Source organism: Malurus melanocephalus, unplaced genomic scaffold (assembly GCF_030028575.1).
Source record: "Malurus melanocephalus ecotype Western Australia unplaced genomic scaffold, MMel_1.1 scaffold_191, whole genome shotgun sequence".
NCBI lineage: Eukaryota > Metazoa > Chordata > Aves > Passeriformes > Maluridae > Malurus > Malurus melanocephalus.
The window spans coordinates 30,524-45,879 of record NW_026623423.1 but is presented as its reverse complement, the minus strand read 5'-3'; the positions used below and the strand labels follow the sequence as shown (position 1 = coordinate 45,879).

Here is a 15,356-nt window from a genome sequence, read left to right as displayed (position 1 = left end):
TTTAGTTGTTAATAGACTTTCCATCCGTGCAGGTTTTTAACTCTTAAATGAACAGCCACAGAGTATGTATGCTTGGTTCATCAGATCTGGATGCTGTCTTGTACCACATAGGCTTCCAGGGTTCGCTTTCCTCTCTTTTATGTGTTTGACTGCCCTACCTTGTAGTAATGCCCTTCTTTCACACTGCTATTTTTTATTCTTTTTGTTTACTCTCTCCCAGCCTGGAATCTGATTGCCCTGAGTCCATCCAGCCTCTTTGCAAGCTGTCTCCATGACTTATTGCTCTCATGTCCCCTGCTTTCTTCTGCATTTTTAAGCTAAGGTGCTTGTTGTTCTGCTTAATCCTGCAGTGTCCTTTGGGATATACCTTTCCTGCCTCTTTTTATCTCTTACTGGATGCTTTTATCCACCTCCATGGTTTCAGAAACTACAGAATGCTACATAATCTCCTCCTCCACTCTCTACCAAGAATTACTTGTGCTTTGACTCACCTCTTCCTGGAATTCTTGCCACCTGCTTAGGGTCTGCAGTCCTTGCCTCCCCCTTCTCCAGACTTACGAAACATGTATCTGTCAGATATATCACTCTTCACTGCTAAAAGACAACAATGGAGAAAATTGGATATTGGTCCCAATTATGGTACTGGTTCCCTTTTATCTTATGTGCCAGGCATACTGTCCCCCTCTGTTTACATCTCTGTTCTTTCTCCCCCACATTTCTGATATGGGAGTGTCAGACAGGACTATCATTTTTAACAGGATTTGTGCAGAGAGCACAGTGAAGAGTCTTGGTCTGTGCCAAGGGCTCCACAGGTGTGRTGGAAATTACTAACAGTTCTTCTCATACTCTGGTTGCTTCATCTTTCTCTTTACACCAYCTTTGCTGTTGCCTGAAACCATGAGATTGCAATTCTGGCAGGTCTTGTTTTCATGATGATTTTTGACATGGACATGCATCATTAACTCTGTGTGCACTGAAAAAAATGGATCCAAGATTTATCCCCATGATTATGTGAATGCCAGCCCCCTAATTCTGTTTCTGCCAGTGGGCAGATAGCCTGACAGCAAGAAGCCCCCTGTGCTTAAGCAAAAGACTTAATGATGCTCTTACMCTTGAGTTTGCTATAAAATCCAGTGTATCAGTGTTTACAGGGATGATTTAAAAAAAAAAAAAATCAAAACACCCTGCACTGATATTTTCATGTTGTTCTTTCATTCTTAGCTTAGGTATTCCTGAAAACAGCTGCAGCAGCTTCTTAAAGCTTAAAGAAAGATAGCTTAATAGGTACTTGAGAACAAACAAGATCTGATACTGCTCRGTAAAGACATAACTGTAAGGAAATCAAGGACAGACAACTGAAGAAAAGAGGGATAGATTTTCACTTGTCAGGAAGATTGGTATCAAGGATATTTGGAACAGCTCAGCACGCAGTTCCCTAGCCGTATCGTGRGAGTTCATTGTACAGCCTGTTGTGCCTTTGAAAGCCCTCAGTCTGGCATCAGTATTAGGATTATTAGATATAACATTTTCTGGAGTCTTGGTAACAAAGCAGATGAAGACTGACTAAGAAGATGGCACTTCGGTGTTAACATTTCTGGACGATTTGGAAACAGATTTTAAAATACGAAATATGTTCCAAGAAAAATGTGGATTCAAAGGAAAAGAATATTTAAGATGAGAGAAAGACCTGTGGCAAGAGTGTGTCAGAGTCCTAGGGCTTGGATGGAGGATATCACTTGACTGCTATGCTGTTCTTCTAGGAGCAAATAGCAGAGCAGCCTGTGACAATGAACCCAGTGTGGACCACATCAGTGTGGAACTGTACCCAAATATTGTCCTATGTAGTGCTGCACAAAGTCCAGTCAGTGCCTGTGGACTATTCCACTGTCCATAGTTGAGGCAAGATAAAAATGGCAAGTGGTTGGACTGAGACAGAGCATTCAAATGACTGCTCTGYCATCAGACAGAGTAGGGATATTAGCTGAAAGGATATTAAAATACAGGAAGGAGGAAGTCTGCAATTGTCTCCTTTCCCTGCAGCTTGATATTTTGCAGCAGCGGTACAGTCTGCTGCTTCCTGTGCTCTGGCTAAACAAGAAGTCCCTTGTGAGGTATCTTGTTGATACCTGTGTGTAGGAACCAAAAAGGATGCAGGATTTTTCTGCTCRTTTTCCTGTAGCAAGCAGGGCTGCGTGAGGTGCACTGTCCATCTGCAGAGCAAATGGGATGAATGCCTCTAGCTGAGGACAGGAAGGTTCCTTCTCCCTGATGTCCCTAAAACAGGGAAGGCAAAAGAGGTGCTTCAAGCAGGCAGTATTGCAAAGRACAGTGTATAAATAGTACCCCAAGTTCAATCAAGCTCTTTCTGACTTACTTTGGTGTTTAACTGTTGTTCCTGATTTTGGGATGCAGTTTTATATATTGTAAAACATTCAACACAATCACAGCCATAATTAAGGTGCTTCCTGACTCTGTCTTAACTGCTGTGCGGGGAGAGAAAGTCGGCCTGGGAAAAAAAGGACAGGCTTTTGCATCTGTGTGCCTTTTCCAGTGGTTGATCAGTCGGTCTCTGGAGGAATTGCTGCAGGAAGTGTTGCAAAGGAGCTTTCCTTTGTGTGTGGATGTGTCTGAGGTGGCATCTGTCAGAATAAATGTATGGCCATGCAGGATGCAGGTCATCCTCTACTTGTAGCAAAACTGAGTTTCATCATGGTATGCACATGGGCTCAGTCAGGAAGGCTGCAGGCAGCATGGCATTCTCATCTACAGGGCAGRGGTGCTGCCTACTCTGTGACTTAGTAAAGGAACAAAAGCAGTGAAGAGAAATGGTGGGAAAAGGAATCACAGGCAGAAGACTTCCAAACCAATTACATCAGGTCACTGGAGATGGCTGATGGGGGATCGCTCTCCAAGGTGGACTTAAACAGTGGGTGATGTGAAGCAGCTGAGGAAGGGAGCTGAAGGGTCACGACAGTTCAGCGGTGATAAAGTGTGACAGAGTGTAACAACACGGTGATTTGGAAAGAGATTGATAGCCCAAGGCTCATTCTGCCGCAGTCTCTCTCAAATAAACTTCACCATGTGATCAGTCTGATTTTCCTTTCAGCAAATACAACAAATTGTCTTTGTTTTYCATCTTCTCTCCATGTTACAGTCCACAATTTCATTTCTCCTCCAGGAACTGCTCCTTACTTGCCATCAAGTAAGTGTGCATACAGTGATGAGCTTGCTTGAAAACTGCACCCATGCTGAAACATGTCTCCTTCCAGACCTCCTTCTCTTCATGCCATTGGAAACTGAAAAAAGAACACAGTTCAGGGAAAATTTCATTGATTAAAGGCAGATTTCTTCTCAGTTGTCTGTGGTGTTCTGAATTTCAGCCCAAGCTAGTCTCCAGTTTTGGTTACTGAAGACTTGTATCTCCTGTCTTAAAGAAGYACCCATGAAGATCAGTCATATATTCCTGTTAGGTTCTGTGTATACACAGACTGGATTGAGTTTGTGGGTTTATCCAAGATGCTTATAAACAAGTAAAGGCGGGGTGGAAATTGCTTTGTTCCAAACAACGACAAGTGTGAGCCAGCAAAGCCATGAGTGGATAGGACATGGCAGACTGCCTGCCTTAGAGTATAGATGAGATGTTGCTTWCTCTAAGAATAAGGAAACAAAGCTTTAGTAATCAAGATGGAGCTAATTATTGTTCTTTCCACTTTATCACCTTCACAGGAAGCTGAGTAGCCCTTAGAGATTTTTCTGGGAGCTCTACTTTGGATTTCCAAGGTTTGCCTTGTGAGACAGTTTGAACGTGCACCAATCTCAGTGACATGTCTCACTTGCTGGAGCTCCTTTGAAATTCCCACTAATGCTGCCAGCCTAATACAAGATCTGGGCAGTTGGAAGGCTGAGGCCTGACTCCCACTCCCTCATCACTTGCTATAAATGTGTGCAAAGCCTGGCTCTGCTTATTGGAAAGTTCCAATTTCTCAGTTTCTTCTCYTTCATGTGGGGGAAAACCCACTAAGACCATCAATTCATGTTCCTTGGTGTGCTTTGTCTGAGTGGCAGGACAGCGTTACACCCTTTTGCAGATCAGCAGTGGAAGCCCGTGCCGCAATGCTGTGTTGAGCTCTTCTCTCTAAGGTGTCAGACACATCCCCTGACAAGATGTTWCATAAAGGCTGTGCGTTCACTGCTTTGTACCATCTGGCTTCATCAAAGAGGAAATGAGAAGAGAGTGAACTTGGTGCTGCCAAAACTAGTCTGCTTTCAGTAGATGCAGACTAGACTGCCCAAAGGATTCCTTAATCATAGGATCATAGAATGTTAAGGGATTGGAAAGGACCTTAAAGATCATCTAGTTCTAATCTCCCTGCCATGGACAGGGACAACTCCCACTGGAGGGCCTTGCTCAAGGCCTTATTCAGCCTGGCTTTGAACAGTGCCATGGTTGGGGCATCCACAACCTCTTCCAGTATTTCACCACCCTCCTAGTAAAGAACTTCTGCCAATACTTAGCCTAATTTCATCCCTTCTTCAGTTTGTATTTGTTCCTCCTGTGCTATTCCTACAGTTCCTGACAGTGTCCCTTCCCAGCTTCCCTGTTGGCTCCCTTCAGATGTTGAAAGGTTGCTGTGAGACCTCCACACAGCCTTCTCTAATCCAGAATGAACATACACGACTTCCTCAGTCTGTCTTCATATGGGAGGTGCTCCAGTCCTCTTAGCCATGTCTGGGCRTTTTCTGGACTTGCTCCAACAGTTCCATGGCTTTCTTATGCTGAGGACCCCGAGCTGGATGCAGTGTTCCAGGTGGGGTCTCAGCAGAGCAGAGCAGAGCAGAGGGGCTCAATCCCCTCCCTCCCCTGCTGCCCATGCTGCTTTGGACACAGCCCAGGATCCCATTGGCTTTCTGGGCAGGGAGTGCACATGGCCTGGTCATGTTGTGTTTTTCATCAGCCATCATCCCCAAGTCCTTCTCATCAGGGCTGCTCTCAATCACTCCTCCACCCAACCTGTACCTGTGTCTGGGATTGCCCTGGCCCAGGTGCAGGACCTGCCCTTGGCCTTGTTGAAGTGCATGGGGTTTGCAGTCCCACCTCTCCAGCCTGTCCAGGTCCCTCTGGATACCATCCCTTCCCTCCAGTGTGCCCCACAGGTTGGTGTCAGTGCAAACTTGTGAGGGTGCCCTCCATGCCACTGTCCATGTTGCTGACAGAGGTGTTCAACTGTGACAGTCCCAGTATTGACCACTCAGGGATGCCACTCATCACTGKTTTTCATGTGGACAAAGAGCTGATGACACAATTCTTTGTGTGTGGCCATCCAGACAGTTCTTTATTCACTGAGCAATCTATCCATCAAATCTGTGTCTATTCAATTTGGAGAGAAGGAAGTCATGTGGGACAGTGTCAAACACTTACCCTAAGTCCAGGCAGATGATGACAGTTGCTTTGCCATATCCATCAGTGCTGGAGCCCCATCAGAGAAGATATTGTCAAATTTAACAAGGCATTTTTTTGCCCTTGGTTAAGCCATGTTGGCTGTTACCAATTTTGTTTTCCATGTGTCTTAGCATAGATTTTAGGAGAATCTGCTCCATGATCTGTCTTGACACAGAGGTTTTACTTTCTCCTTTTTAATAATGAGGGATATATTTCCCTTTTAYCAGGTGTTGGGAACTGTATCTAAGTGACACAAGTTTTCAAAAATGATGGATAGTAGCTTAGCAATTTATCTGCAAGCTCCCTTAGGACCAGCAAATGAATCTCATGGGGCCCCTTGCACTTGTGCACATTCAGGCTTTGTAGATGGTCTCAGACCTGATCCTYTCCTACATTGCATTTAATATCTTCATACTTGCAGTCCCTGCATTTGCCCTTCCCAACTTTGGCAGATTGGCTGGAGCACTTTCCATTGAACATTGAGATACAGAAGCTGTTGAGAACCTCAGCCTTCTGTGGGTCCAGTGTGCAACCAGGTTACTGTCAATGGTACATTAACCTGTTCCTTCAAAGACAGTAATTCTCAATATGTGTTTCTGTAGMCATGACCACGGTCTGTGGACTAGTTTGTTTCTTGTCTTGTCTATCAGTGAGAATTGCTGATCCAGAGCTGGCTTCATCAGCTGGTGTGCTTTGGTTGTTTTGTCTGCCCCTTCCTGTTGTCCCCCAAGTTACTTTGCTCTGGGCAGGAAATGCTGAAAGGAATAATCTGGTCCGTGTTCTACAGGGTATCAGACTAGAGTAGTGTGGTTTGATCTTCTCTGACTTAGAAGTGATTCCATCTTTCTCTCCTAGATATTACTAAGAGTTATTCCACCCTTAGCCAGACTGCATTCTTCCCTCAGGTGCAGACTGCCTCTTTGCCAAAGATTTTTTTTTGCTAAAGAGCACTGTTTTGATCACAAAATCAATATTGACTTAAGAAAGAGGGAGCAGGAATACAAGACAGAGAAGTGAGCATCCAGCCARTATGTCAGTGAGAAATACCTATTTTATATGTATGCGCCTCAATAATATGTGTATCAGGATTTTGCCTCAAAGCCRTTTCAAATGTTGTCTGTGTTTCCTCTTCCTTCCAGCCGAAAATCTCCCAAAACCTTGTTGGCCTTTTCATCATCGCACAGTCCCTATRTTGTGTCCCATGAACTCCCACTGCACCCTCAGAAGGAGGAGGAAGAGGAGGAGGAAGAGTTCCTGCCTCACCTGCTATTCCCTGACAGCATTGATGTGCTCATGAAAGCAGACAGGAAGTACAAAAAGAAGAAGAAAAAGCAGCAGAAGAAGCAAAGGCTGCGACAATTTAACGACCTCTGGGTTCGCCTTGAAGAAAGGTAGATAATGGCTGGGGAGGGGGAGGATGGCTTATCATGCAAACTAGACTTTAACTCAGATTGTTTAATCCAGTCCCTTAAACTTCTGCAGGTGTAAATATGTCCTGTGGACAGGATGTGACCTTCTCCACTGCTGCAATTCTTCTGAAACATTCACATGAGGCTTCTTGCACCTCAAAAAAAAGCAAAAAAGCTTACTTTTTTTTYTTTGCATGGTTAAATTTATGGAAAATTAGGCCTAAAACAAGTATAAACTTTGTTTAGATCATTCTGCATTTGGGCTTGAGGAATTRTGAGCATATGACAGTCCTCTCTGCCATGGAAAGCTGGGTCCAGTGGTAGATGGTGTTGATCAAAGCCTTGGACTGTTACCCAGTCCTGCTGCCTATGAGAAAACTGTCATTCCTGGCATATGTTCTCCTTGCACTTGGGCAATATGCAGCATTTTTAGTCTTTGTATTCTTCCAGAGTGAAAAAGCATCATAGCCTAGTGGATGACAAAGTTTATGTAAAATAATGAGCGTGTTGTGGGGCAGAGGTTCACACACACCTCTGCTTTCATCCAGAAAAACATACTTACCTACAAGAACTACAGTAACCTGAAACAAAAAGTAGAAAAAAGAAAAAAAAAAAAAAGCCCAATTCTCTCTCACTATCTCTAGTTGGGCCCGTGGCTGAATATGTACTTTAATGTTTCCCTCCTAATAATAACACAGATATTACACRTGTCCAAATCTGCTTTCTGTTCTGCTTTTTGTGTCTGATTATATCTCTGCCATACTCAGATTGAAGGCATTAAAATTTTGTGATATCAGAAACAAGCAGACAGGTTGGGGTGATGGARAAAAGTCTGATAGTTCTTGAAATGAAGCCTGTACACTCTTTGGGGTTTTTCCCCTCTGAAACATGTTTCTTCCTGCTCCCCAGGTTACTGAGTATAGYCGGGCTCTCTTATGCCTCTCCTGTCAAGTCCCTGGATCCCAGTTGTATTGCTGCTATGAGTGAACGAGGCTCAGGCTGGCTGCAAGTGACTGCAGCAGCTGTTGCTGTGTTCAAGACATTCAGCCATTGTCAGATTTTTTAGACCAGACTCCCTTCTTTGCTCCTTCCTTCAGCCTTAGTATTAGTGTTTGGGAGACAAAGGAGACAAATGCTCATGTAACATGTCCACTGACAGACCTACACACAGTCCAAGATTCACCAGTATAACAAATCCTTTATTGATCACACTTGATTTGATTTACTTTCTATTAATGTAATAATAGTCTGTAATTTACTTTCTATTAATGCAGTTTATACTATCTGATTGCAAATGGATTTTTGGAGTTCCTGTTGATAGTCTGTATAGTTAAAATGCTGAGAARTGTCTCTCTGCGTCTCCCACCCTGCCTCCACAGTGCCATGTTCTCTGTTTCACATGCAGTTGTTCCCACAAAGCTCTGGGAAGTCAGTGGGCAGTGAATGTAAGATACCCGTGCACTTGCAGTATCAATGTCTTCAGATGATGAGGGAGGATGGGAAGATGTSCTACTGTGTCTAAACTGACAGTACATTAGGGCTGCATATGAGATTTCAAGTACTGCCAGGCAGTGGTGAGGAAAAARCAAAGCAAATGATGGCAGCCTAGGAAACCACTGCATAAATATGGGAGCAAAAAATGCTGCTTTCCTTTTCCTCTTCCCCTCCTGTTTAAGCTATCCTTTTTTGGAGAAACTTATTCAGTGCTAGGGGTTTTCTATGGGCATGTCCTTAGTAGGAGAGAAGAGCTTAAAGGCGTGGAGATGGAGCTGTTGGATGGCAGTGCTGGAAGGACGAACACTGCCCGGGMGATCACTGCGCCCTCGCTGCCGGGGGAAGGCAGCTGTCCCTCGGGCACAAGCCCCACCGYGCTCTGTGCTCCTGCAAAGCCCGGGCTGTGTTCGCTCCTTCTGTCGTGCAGCGGCTGGGCTGGGCTCACAGCCCCACCTCGCGGCGTCTCTGCCCGAGAAAATCCAGCGCCTCTRAAAGCTCGCCTGTGCGCAGGGCGTGTGTGACTGCGAGCCTCAGCCCTTGCTCTGACCATCCTCAGGGTGCGCAGGCACAGGTAAAGCTGTCAGGTTTCTTACGGATGGGCCGTTCACGGCTTTCAGATTTACTGATGGGCTGGATGGCCTTAAAGGTGTTTTCCAACCTAAATAATTCTGTTATTCCTCCTGTGAGCCTGAAAATGTGGAAGGTGCAGCTCAGGTGATTTAATAGTGTTGTAGTGGGCTTGTCAGATTGGCATTGTTTCGTGCCCCTGGATGCATTAGCTGCCGGCTCTATTTCCTTGATGTGCTGCCAGCTGGCTTCCCTCCAGCTATTGTTCAAATCTTCTGGGAAGCCTTTTGGGCAAGGAAGAGTAAAGTGCTTTTAAAATGGATACTAATTGCCTTCAATTTCCTAAAGCATTTTTGCTTAGTGGGCTGAAATAAGACAAGAATGGTGCACCGCAGCTGGGGATTGTGTGCAGAAGAAATTAGTCGGGTTTTTTATTTGCCAGGTGGACTTGCTTTTAGTTTTGTTCAGATTTGTCTTCAGGCTCTRCACAGCACCAAGTGGCCTGGGGGGTGTGTCAGTCTTACAGCTGTGGTGTCAAGCATTGCTTTCAGTCCATTGCAAAGAGAGCAACAACCCGCGTAGTGTGTGACCCTTCTGACTCTTGGCCTCCTGTGGGGTGTGATCTCCCCCAGTTCAGGTCAGCTGGTGTTGGCAGCCTGGAGCACACAAATTTCTCTCTTCCATCATGTATTGCCATAATGGGAGCTGAGCTCAGGCGCGCTTTGATTCGGTTCTTGYTCATCACCATGTCAAAGTAGTCACTACCATTGGGATACACTCTGGAATGTGGTGATCTGTGTTTCAGGAAGCCACTCTTCCTCTGCTTAAAATACAACATACGCTTCTTCTGCATAAAGTACACTGTAATTCCTGGCTTGTGGAAGAGATCATACAATATAGAAAAAAGGTGGGTCCCCACTGAGATGCACGAAACACAGCTGAGGAAGATGAGCTCARAGCACAGGTTCCTCATGCCAGTTGTGCTCAGCAAGTGCCACAGCAGTGACACTCCTCTGCAACAACACTTGTTTTGTCTTTATATATTTTCTGCTTAGCTGAAAAGGGTTAGGAATATAGTCATCTTACCAACCTGGCTGATTATGTGGGAGCAGCGGGCAGGCTGGGTGGACTTGGGACAAGGCAGATATTTTGGTGTTGTGATCAACCTCCTCCGTCCCTTTGCTGTTTCCCCTCAAGTTTACATCACAATTTGTCTGGGTAGCTCCTTTGTCCTTGCAGGTTGGTGTGGGAGCTGCCCTCAGTGTGAGGAAGGGAACAAGACAGCAGTCTGCCATTTAGGAGGCACAGACTTCTGGTGAGCGTGTARCTTGTTCCAGAGACAATTCCCATGGACCCAGGAAAATGACAGTGGGGCACAGAGGYTGACTGCCTCCTGCTCTGTGGATGTTGGGCAGTTGTGGGCTGGTCAGGACTGATGTTCTTCCCTTACGTTGCAGTGCTACTGACCCTCCTCCCCGGATCCGCATCATTAATGGYTACATCACAGTCGAGCCCCAGCCCCGGGGCCACCGCCGGTCCAGCCACGCTCACGCAGACACCAGCAGCGCTCACCAGCTGCCCCATTCTCTCTTCCTCCAGCTACTGACTTTGACTTTGCAAGTGATAATGCTGCATTGAAATACAAGGGGATACAAGCTGCAGGACTCTTGCCTTAAAAATAAAATAAAATAAAAAATATGCAAAAGAAGAAATAGAAGACTATGAGTGGTACACCCGTTCTTTGGGGTGTTTCTTGAACTGGCTCCTTTTCCTGAATCTGGATCATTAACACTRTTTACTGGTTTGACCTGCCCAATACAGGAGAAGATATTTTAATGAAAGTGTTATTTATCCTTCTCTTGCAGAAGAATGATTTTGTGTTAATCCCATAATGCTTTGGGGAGATTGTAATGTTGCTACAACATAGCTGTTCTTAGCTGTTTGAGCCCAACTAAATTACATTTTTTCACCTTCAGTGCCTTGTAAGAAGATTTACAGTCCATTGACTTGTTTATTGGAACAGAATATTTTGATCACATGAGCGCAGCTGGGAAAGAGTTTGGTATTTTGTGTCTCTGCTGGTACTTCTTTTAATTCTTGCTTGCTAGGGCTCCAGTTCACATAAAAAAGTTCATGACAACGCTTACAATAGAATAAAACAATGAAGACTTGTGTTTCTGCTGTCTGTTTGGTGCTATTTAAGATGGGTACCCRTGAACCTCCAATGGCCAGACAAATCCCATAAGTGCAAACAAAATTTGAGAAAAAAAAATTCCAGGGCGACTTCACAAATCATACTGTTGGAGTCTTCCAGAATAAGTTCTCAAAAGGTGATTTACATAATTAGACTTCATTCTAGGAATTGCTTTCACATTTTCTACTKAATTCATTATTCGGACTTTCCAAATTATTTTAAGTCCTTCCTGTGTGCATGAAGTAGATATGTTGTTGATTGTTGAATGTAAGTAGCTTGGAAGGGTGCTGAATTTTCTGCATTTGTACAAGATCCTCTTGTGATGACAGCTACACAATTTGTGAGCAGTATCCCTCCCTCTCTCGTAAGGGGGGTTTCATTGCCTGGGAAGGTCTCCTAAGTTTCATCCGTGGGTGAACTTGGAGCCAGTGTGTTCAATTTATTAACTTGGTAGCATAGCAGTCACTTGCCCCAATGAGACAACAAACCTTCAGGTTTCTCTTCCTGCATTTATACATGCTTCACTGCATTTTCCATGGCCTGTAAAAAGTACTTTTTCATAGCCTTCTACAGCACATTGGAGGTGGAACAACAAAGGTTATAGCTTTCCTAACAGGCTTTTTTCATCTCTTGATCTCAAATTCCAGTCCACCTTCCAGAAGGACTGAGCCTGAACACAGCCTCTGTTTGCAGAGGAAAACAGAGAAAGGGGAGGCTGGGTATCAGGTAGCAGCGGCGTTGTGGGGAATGAAATAGATCTGGAGTGGAGTGGAAGACAGCAGTATTTCATTGTAAATTCCTTCTTATAAGGAACGCTGCCAGACCTCGGGTCCCGGAATACATTTTGTCTTCCTTGGCTCTCACAGTGGCCAGCCTGATGTGTTCACCCCCCTCTCTCTCTTTCTCTCTGGTTGATCTTTCACTGGACATAGACCTGGTGGGTCTGGAGCTTTTTTACATTGACCTGAAGGGAGCAGATTTTATGAAATACACGTTACTTACAAAAATGCACTGTGGGCCTGACAAAYTGGCTTCACAGAATTATAGCATGGTTTGGTTTGGAACGGACCTTAAAGATCAATTCATTCCAACCCCATTGCTGTGGGCCAGGCCACCTTCCACTAGAGCAGGTTGCTCAAAGCCCCATCCTTGAACACTTCCAGGGATGGGCCATCTTAAGCTTCTCTGAGCAGCCTATTCCAATGTCTCATCATCCTCACATACATACTTGTGTCTTTATCAGCGCATCTGGCCACCAGAAATGTCACACCAGAGTGTGTCCTGCACTTGCTAAACAATGCCGTGGTATTGTTTCTCCTCCCGCTGTCCTCTGTCCTTAAGAATTGCATGGTGAACTGTAGCACAGATCCAAAGAGCACTGCTAGCACTGGGAGAAAGTGGTTGAAGCAGAGTTTTCCTGTCTCCTCCATTACAAGGCTGCTGTTTGAAAGAGCCCCAGGCTGGCTTTTCCCTTTGTTTTCTCCTCCAGGGTGTCTCCTGAGCTTCATCTCTGTGTGGGTAAGTGAGATGAGGKAAACAACTATCAATGTTTCTCTTAGGCTGGCGTGAAGAGAGTGTGGTTATAAAACTTTCAGAAATAACAGAGGCCTGAAGTAGCACTATGGATAATTTAGTTCTGGTGGTGTAACTCGTTTTGTAGCCTGTTTTCAAGTGCCTGTCAGAGAAATAGAAATGTACTTAAACTGTGATGGATTGTGTGCTTACAATCCAGGAGGCTGCATCCTGGGAGTCTTTCTGTCAAGTAATCAAATAAAAATATTTTTGAGGGTCTCAGGCACCTCRTTGAAACCTATGAACTAAACTAGTGGTTCTAATCCCTCACTTCTTCTTCCAGACCAGGCATTGATGACTGTCCTCTCTGCTCCCCCCACCCAGTAGCAGCTGGATGGTACCAGGCGAACAGCTTTCTACTCGTGGGCACTCAGTGGAGGAACTGCTTCTGAAGTCCCAAGGAAAAAATGGAACAGAGCTACTGCCTTTTTGCTCAAAGATGATGGGTCTGAGATTTAAATGTGGGTAAGAAATTGTTTTCAGCGCTCTGCTTGAGGAGATTTGGAACTAGAGCTCCTCCTGGTGGCCTCTTAACYCCCTCTGAAAAGTAGACTAGGGAGRCGTCCTCTCTGTAGAGGTGACCTTTTCTGAAGAGAAGGTAGCAATCAGATACTTTGATTGTGTTCAAATTAGCAGTAGAATATACTAAGCCACTGTCTTTCAAGTAGGTTTGCAATAGATAAGCAGCTGCATGCAATTACACCTTGTACTATTGTGATTGTCCACTGCCTTTGTAAGTCATCCCAGGAAATGCATATCATTTGTCAGATTTTAATGTTACAAGTATAAACTCACTTGGCCCATCCCAGAGCTTGGCAGCAGGCAAAGCAGTTCTCTGATGCCTTCCAGTGGTGCGTTTGGGCTTCTGTTCCACGTAGAAGGCGCATTAAGTTTTGTKTTGGACAGTTGCAGCAAAGTGGATTATTATTTGCCAATACAGTTTAAAGTACATAAACTCACACCTAAATGGATAAAATGGACAAAGGCCGTTAAAAGTACTGGAGCAGAAATGCTATAAGCAACAAGAATCTTGAATATCAGTCTCCTACCCTGGAACAGAAGGCAAAAAATGTGTAGCACAAGTACAGCAGCTCTCTGTCTTGAGACTTAATGTTTCCAAGCACTTTGCTGCTGTGCTCTGCTGGTTTGAAAGTRAGCCAGTGGGGAAATTACCCCCCACACAAATATATTGCAAGATATTCTAAGTCAGAACTACAATTTAATAGGAAAAATTGAAATAAAGGCAATAATACAGAAACAACAACTTCAAACTGACAGYGTCAGAGTACAACCAGATACCCTGTTGAGCAGAGTGGTGGCTGCAGTCCTGTTGGAATTATGGATGTGGTCTTGTCAAATCCTTGTCTTGCGATCCTGAACACAGGTTGAGTCCATCTCTGGAGGTCCARTAGTGGTCACCAAGCTCCTCTCTTCTGGAAATCCAGTGGAAGAAATGTCCCATCTTATATGCCAGTAGGGATGTCCAGTTCCTCCTCTCTGGGCGGGACATCTCACAATGGGCTGATGTAATTTTATGAGCCATTCTGGAGACTTTGATGGCCCATCAGCAGAGATAGCCCCCCAGAGGGTGTTAGCGGGGCTGAGTCATGCTGAAGGTAAAAGCCCACCTGGTTTTAACAGCTTATGGAGATGGTAATGGAATACATACTTTTTGGTTACACCTTCCATGTAACCTAAGACATGTGCCAACACCCCACCTCTGCCAGGGAACTTCATCATTATGTAAACTTCCTGTACCCAGTCTRTGGACAGGCTGCTTTCCCCACATTATGAGTGCCAGCTTCTTGAATGCCAAAGTGTTGCTTGGGTTTTATGCCGTGCTGTGTTCCTTCCTCTGGTGGCTTGCACTGCTACCTATGGAACTGGAATATACTAATGAAATTAGTGCTTTGCAAAGGAAGTTGTTCTCTAGAAAGTRACTTGGGTCAGTGTTGCTGTGGTGAAGTTTGTTCATGTTAATGGTGATACAAGAAAATACGGGGTCTTTGCAACAGAAAACACCAAATGTTGCCTTGTATCCATATTTCGTTGAAGGATCATGAGCTTGCAGAAGACTCTCTTCAAGTTTGCTCAGGCTTTTGAAAGCTGGATGCTTAAATTGTCTGGATGTGGGGAAACTTACCAAAAGTACTACACTCAGCAAAATTCACTGCTTTGTTTATGGATTATTGTGAGTGTAGTTGTCCATTATCTGCTTGGGAGGTAAAGCTGTAATGTTGGTAACACTTTCCATGGTAAGACTCAAATTTGAGGAAAATCAGTTGTGTTGAGTATTCTGAAAACATCACCTTTTTTGAGCCGAAGAACTCAATAGCTATAAAGGAAATTAGGTAAATGGAGCAGTTTGCAGAAGAGCTGACAAACACTGTCTCAGCAGTTCATCACTTAGTCAGCAGGAATGGAAACTGATAATCCATGAAGTGTTTAGGTGCACCACTGTTAATATACACACAATAATTTGCCCAAGAATCATGATGTCAGTGATGAATYACAGTACAGAGATTGGTTTACAGCCTGAAAATGGACAAAAAAAAACTTTCCAAAATTTCAGTGGCAGCTGCTAAAAAGAAGGTGAATATTCTTTAAATACCCAGTGCTTTACTGAATTTGTTATCCATTTAGTCTAGTCTGTTTTCTGTGGTAATGTGTTCGAGCTCTG

The 15,356-nt window shown here is 44.4% G+C and overlaps 1 protein-coding gene across 2 annotated transcripts in view; it reads left to right on the top strand.

Moving 5' to 3' along the window:
* Positions 1 to 11,153, top strand: part of TRABD2A (TraB domain containing 2A) — a 71,358-nt gene extending 60,205 nt beyond the window's left edge. For both annotated transcript variants that reach the window (XM_057373267.1, XM_057373266.1), the window contains 2 exons: positions 6,580 to 6,831; positions 10,368 to 11,153. In XM_057373267.1, coding sequence (XP_057229250.1) covers positions 6,580 to 6,831; positions 10,368 to 10,548 — 433 coding nt within the window. In that variant the 3' untranslated portion in view covers positions 10,549 to 11,153. The remainder of the gene's footprint in view (positions 1 to 6,579; positions 6,832 to 10,367) is intronic.
* The last annotated feature ends 4,203 nt before the right edge of the window (positions 11,154 to 15,356 follow it).